Source organism: Euphorbia lathyris, chromosome 2 (genome assembly GCF_963576675.1).
Source record: "Euphorbia lathyris chromosome 2, ddEupLath1.1, whole genome shotgun sequence".
Classification (NCBI taxonomy): domain Eukaryota; kingdom Viridiplantae; phylum Streptophyta; class Magnoliopsida; order Malpighiales; family Euphorbiaceae; genus Euphorbia; species Euphorbia lathyris.
This window is the reverse complement of record NC_088911.1, coordinates 125940439-125946708: the sequence shown is the minus strand read 5'-3', so window position 1 is coordinate 125946708 and position 6270 is coordinate 125940439. Positions and strand designations below refer to the sequence as shown.

The window sequence follows — 6270 nt, the reverse complement described above, 5'->3', positions numbered from 1 at the left end:
CATTCATATTACTCCATTAAATTCTGAAAGAAGACAAAACTTAACGTAATACTATGAATGACGTATCGCATTTTGTTATCGAGACCTAAATTGGTACCATTTTTTAAACTTTAAGCTCATATTTGTGTTATTTTATACGTAGAGTTTAAATTGATACTTCCCTAAAAACAATAAGCCTATTTTGATACTTAATCCCTTGGTAGGTATAAAAGTTTTTAGTTAGAAATAGAAAACAAATATTGATAGCTATTTTAAAAGAAAAATCAACACAGAAACAACTCTTGATTACATATCAAATACTTGCACAAGCTGTAGGTGCAATCAAACCTCATGTGAACTTGAAAGAGAAAATTGGTAAAAAAGGTAACAGAACGATCAAAAAAGCACCCATAGAACATTTAATCTTTCTTTGTAAGGAAACAGTATGAATGTTGTCTTCAACTCTCAAGAGATACAACTCAAATCCATTTATTCAGCTCAAATAAAGCTCCATAGCTAATTATTTAGACCACTCAAGTTCATATTTTGAATTAAGGGTGAGCAAAAAGTACAGGAATACGCCTCTGGATAGGACTTCTACAAGAAGGGCAATCCTTCATTCCTTGTTTCTCATGGAGCTCATTGCAGGTTGTGCATACCACTTGATGTGCACAAGGGAGGAAAACCACCGACATTTCTTCCGAAAGACACATCACGCATTCTCTTTCCCGTTTAACGCCTCCTGTTTCGCTGAATTCTTGAAGATCTGCAACTATTTTCGACAAATAAACAGTTGAGAACTCCTTCTGGTCAGCACCGTTTTTAACATCCGTGACTCTACTCGAATAGCTTTCGGTGATGCCCCTCCGCAGTGCTGCAATTTTTGAAGAGTCCATCTTCAACCTCAATTGGGAGATTTCTTTTTCAAGCTTCTGAATATCTTCTTTGTACTTGTGCAGATTTTTTTCTGCTTTCAATCTGATCATATTCTCCTTAGATTTAGCTGACACATCATTCTGTTCTCTTTCTTTTCTTAATGAGTTGGCCTGCAAAAGTAGTTCTTCCATTCCCTTCTCTTCTTGTTGCCATCTAGCCTATAATATATATTTTTTCCTTTTCAATGAGAATGATGAACCAGTAACAAAAGTCTGAATCATTGAAAGTATATATATTGGAGGCTAGATAGAGTGAGCCCTTAATACAAAGTGTATCTCAAAACTGCATGATTTAAGGTTCATTCTACTGATAGTAAGCACATGTTAAGAAGAAAGTACAAAATTTAAATTGCTCTCTAATGCATTTAAGATGAAAATGAAGACGAAATGTTGCGAAAGAGCCTAGAATCTAATTTGAAGTGAAGACTGAGAAAAAGGTGCAGCCAGCCAAGCAGCCGTGTTCTTCACTACTCGTTTTTGTTAATGCCCCTCATAGGTTTTGGAAATGCATATGCAATAACAGACAAGAGGAACAGACCTAAAAGAAAAGACTATGAAGAAGAAGAAAAAGAGAAACACAGAAACAAAAATATGTCACTTTTCTTTTACCAGCAAATGTCTCCTATATCTATATGAGCAAGAAGCAGTAAGCAGTCGCCAATATAAACTCCAGATGTGTATGCTTACATTATCAATTTGTTCTACGAAAAGGTGTATATTATACCGTCTGTCCACTGCACATGCTGAGTAACTGTGCTGCATGGAACTTTGAATTTAAAGCATTTCACATTTTCGAAACGTTTCGGAAACTGAAACTCCCGGAAACTTTACAAAACGTTCCGGGTCACGTTTCCATAATTTAAAAAAAATTAGAAACCCTTTTCTTAAAATTTGGAAACTTGTTTCCTTAGCTGTAATGTGTTTTAAGAAGTGGATCGATGCTAATCACATGTTTAGTAAATCTTTAATAGTTTCTAGATCATCTTCTACAAACTTTCAAAATGAAAAAATCTCTTCTATGTAATCTACTCCTATATTTTTTACAAATATCGTTTCTCGCATTCCATATCCGTTTCCTTTTCCACATAACATAGCTCCACATCATATGCTTAGGATATCAATTTGTTGGCTTAATGCATATTTAAACCCTTAACTTGCAAGTTTTGCCTATTGGCATCCTGAACTTTTAAAATAACCTATCACACACTTATATTTGGCTTTAGAAACCTATAATACACCTATATTTGGTTTTAAAAACCTATTACACACTTATAGTTGGCTCATTTGGAACTCCTGCACACAAAATCGTTAATTTGTCATATTTGACAGATGAGGTGACATGTGCGTGCTACAGAAAAAAGAAAATTGCGTGAGTTCGTTCTGTATACCACTCATCTGTCAAAGATGACAAATCAACGATATTGTATGCAGGATGTCTGAATGAGCCAACTATAGGTGTGTGATAGGTTATTTTAAAAGTTCAGGGTGCCAATAGGCAAAATTGCCAAATTCAAGGGTGTAAATATGCATCAAGCCCAATTTGTTTCTAGGAAAAGTTGTAAAGTGTACGCCAGTCCATGGCACATGCAGAGAGTGAGCAATAAACATTTTGATCCAATATCATGAACTCATATACCAGGCGTGAATAATTGGTCGACGCTTAGATATTATATACTAATATGTTTATATCAAGCAAAGATGATGGTCCTATTAACTAGCTCAACATAGAAAGGAAGCGATGCTCTCCCCATTCAATGAATAACCTAATTCATCCATGATATAGGTACACCAATAATTGAAAATGAATTCAGAGACGGACAACTGTTCAACTATATCCTGCATGAAACTTCTAAAGAGAGATGGAGCAAAAGTAAACAGGAAATGAATGTGCAATGACATACCTCATATTGTTCTTGTAGTTGTTTAGCCTGCTCTAGATGCTGTAGTAGCTGAGCAACCTGTTGTTTTTCAGTCGTAAGCTCTTCTTGTAATAGGATTTTCTGCTTTTCCCATGACTGAAACTTCATCAGTGTCTTCTTCTCCCTCTTTGACACTTCCTGACAACTTGCAGCTGATTCTGCTGCACGTAATTTAGCAGCCTCCATCTGTTGCCTCAATGCAGCATTTTCTACCTCAAGCCTCCGGACAGCAGAATTAGCTCTCTCCACCTGTCCGCTAGCCTTGCATAAGGCATTTTCCATCTCTGTGAGCTTCTTCATGGTATTCTCCTCCAGAGTTTGCTTCTCTTTTCTGAGCCGTTCAACTTCTTCTTTCTCTTGCCTAAGTGACTTAAGTTCAGCCTTGTCCTTGCCCAGCCTTCGAGCAGCTTGCATAACTTTCTGGTTCGCCCATTCTGTCCATTCTTGAAGCTGATTGTGTAATTCCCGCACCCTGGGGACGAGCTTTACAATCATCTCATCCTTCTTGTCCTTTGGAACCCACTGTGCCAAAGACTTATCATATGGTATCCCAGCATGACTGCAATTAAGCACCTCACCATTACAGCTAACAGGGACTGACAAGTGGCTGGTTTTTGCCGGTAATGAGAGCGACAGTTCGGTATCGGTGGCTGATAATGAAAGTGGAATGTTGACTGCAGGTGCTCTAGGGGCATTGTTTTCTGCAGGTGTTGCAGGTGGGGCGTTGACTGCAGGTGTTGCGGTTTGGGCGTTGACTGCAGGTGTTGCGGTTTGGGCATTGACTGCAGGTGGGGCAGGTGGGGTGTTGACTGCAGGTGGGACGTTGCCTGCAGGTGCTGCATGTGTTGCATGTTGGGTGTTGACGCCAGGTAGTGCAGACAGTATACTGGTTTTGGATAATGAAGAAGCTGCATTAGATGTCGGGGTAGAGGGTCCATTATTGCTTGAGAGATTCTGGATTCCATTATCTTGAGGCACATCGACCCCCATTACCTTACTAAATCTCAAAGAAGCATTCTTTATGTTAACAGCAGAATCTGAAACAGATTTTAATTTCTTATCCAAGATTAAACCACCCAAACCACTCAGTTTCCCCGCTCTAGGCCCTTTGGTACCATATGTCCGATAGCCCTTCTCCAAATGAAATGACTTCTGCCGAAGGATAAATTCTTTTTTGGTGCTATTAGAATGAACCTTTCTACTGACTATAAACTTCTCTTCCAGTACAGGAGATTGAGATGTTCCAGCAATGCTGAAAGATTTATCTGCAGGATCAAATGTAGAATTGGATCCATCCTTCTCAGAAACTAGTCCGTTAAGAACAGTATTCTTTGGTTTTGGTAAATTTGGAACTCCTGCCACGTTGCTGGTTGCCTCAGATTGAGAATTATGAGAACAAGAAAGAGAAGGTTCCGATTTACAGGGATTTGGAAGATTGAGTTCACAAGAAGACTTCGCTTCTGTTTTTGTCTGCGATTGACTGGAAACAGAAGTACCATCTGAAACCCCCTCAGGAGCAAAACTATTCAAAGGATCACCGTCCATTGCACAAGCATGAGAAACATTCATATCACAAATCAACAAGCACCACATGGCATCCCCAGTGCTGAAGAAAGGCCTGACTTCTCGGAGCACACAAACCAATTCTGCCAAAATATACTTCTCCAGCTGTTGTAAATCCTCAAAACAGTGCTCCCTCGAAGGATCAATCTCCTGACCATTCCTAAGAAATGCTAAAGTATTATCCACAATGTTGGACACCGTATCTTTACACCCATAACAAAGGCCAGACCTCACAACAGCCTTAGTAGCAATTTCTTCAGTGTAACCACAAGCAACAATTTTTTTAATTGCACTCTTGAAGATTGCATCCAAATTGCTTAAAACAAGTTCTTCTAGTTGAGATTCTGTAAGATCGCTCCAATCAGCGTCGTGAGGTTCTTCTGATTCTAATTCCTCACTGTTCTGGCTTGTTCCAACCTCAGCTGGGCCTACGCCACTAGATAAACCAAGGTCAAGTTTCAACCCATCAGAATGGTCTGTGTTAATACCACAAAGGTCACACCCAGTTAAAGGCCCATGAGCTGGGGCGGCCTCAAATTTCTCAGCAGAAAACTCATAACTAGAGCATTCATTCTGAGGTGAACCTAGACTCTTACTGGAATCACCCAAAGGTGGATCAGCCCGGAATTTTCTCTTATTTCTACTTCCTTTTTCTTGGACAGATACCAATGGTAAAACTGGACTGCTACAGCTACTACTACTATTGGCTTTAGCAACCATTGATGCCATTTATAAGCTACAAAATGTTGATGTCTTTTAATCAACTGCCAAAATCATTGACCATGTATCAGTCAGTCCTCAATACAACACTAATTAAGGCAATACAATGGATGAAACATAACAAACTCTAAAATGCAATGTCTAAACCAAGCTCACATTGGATCATGTACTCATAAAATAAACAAATCGAATCATCATAACAACGGAAACTCATATGACATTATACGCAAAGACTAAAAAACAGTGCCCATTTATCTCCCCATCAAGCTTGTGAAAAATCAAATACCAGCATAAACAATAGCAAATCAATCAATCAATTACATACCCAAACAGCATAAATCAATAATCAAAGTATTAAAATACACCCAGTCGATATAACCAATATTCTCAAATCAACGACGGCAATCGAAACCAAATCTAAAAAATTCACAAATCGATTCACATATCAAGCAGCTGAAGGGAGCAAAATCCGATAAATGAGAAAATACTGATTACGATATCGAATATACAAGAAACAAGTATAAGAATTAAAGATTCATGACATGGAATCGATGATCGGAGCATACCGGAATTTGCTTATGGTTCGAGAAATATTCAGAAAGATTAGGAGACCAATTTTCACAACATAGGTGAAACAGAAAAGGAAAATATATATAAAGCTCTCTCTTTTGATTTTTCTTTTTTTTCGTTTGCTTTGTAATTTTGCTTTTTTAGTGTTTATTTTATTTTTCCATTTGAGAGGTAAGTAGAGAAAACGCCTCTTAAATATTAGCATGTTAAGCATTTTATTTGTTTTTTCAATTTTGGCATTATGTGTTAACCAATCTAAATAACCATGGTTAGGTTATATTGACATTTTCCTTATATCAAGTTAACCATGGTTAGGTATATTAACATTTCCTCTTTGCCAAATTAACCATGGTTGTCTATTTCCTTACTAAATGGAAATTTGATTTAAAAGGAAAAAAATTCAAAACAAATTTTGAAAAGTAAGGGTATTTGCATTAAATTAATTACAACTACAAAAATTAAATGATTAATTTAATCTCTTTTTCTACACTTTAAAATTATTTACAAAAGGCTTGACGACATCCGAGATATTTTTCTCGGATTAAATCAGAATTCTCAACATTATGTGTTATAAAAACTGTTGG

General features: G+C 37.4%; 1 protein-coding gene across 2 annotated transcripts; it reads right to left on the bottom strand.

Annotated features, from left to right (window-relative positions):
- Positions 1–369: 369 nt before the first annotated feature.
- LOC136219859 (putative E3 ubiquitin-protein ligase RF298) lies at positions 370–5849 on the bottom strand. Of its 2 annotated transcripts, none has more exons than XM_066007417.1 (3): positions 5683–5849; positions 2816–5160; positions 370–1073 (listed from the first exon to the last, which is right to left on the bottom strand). In XM_066007417.1, exons 2-3 carry the CDS (start codon positions 5123–5125, stop codon positions 531–533), a joined length of 2853 nt encoding a protein of 950 aa, XP_065863489.1. In that variant the 5' UTR covers positions 5126–5160; positions 5683–5849; the 3' UTR covers positions 370–530. The 2 variants fall into 2 exon arrangements, with proteins under 2 accessions (XP_065863489.1, XP_065863490.1); XM_066007418.1 differs by having other exon boundaries at positions 1058–1197.
- Between the last annotated feature and the right edge of the window lie 421 nt (positions 5850–6270).

What these genes read in the sequence shown, in the direction of transcription:
- LOC136219859 (XM_066007417.1), bottom strand. Translation starts at nt 5,125, where the DNA reads ATGGCATCAATGGTTGCTAAAGCCAATAGTAGTAGTAGCTGTAGCAGT. An exon ending in AACTACAAGAACAATATGAG is followed by an intron (nt 1,074 to 2,815) that starts GTATGTCATTGC and finishes TATATATTATAG; the next exon opens with GCTAGATGGCAACAAGAAGA.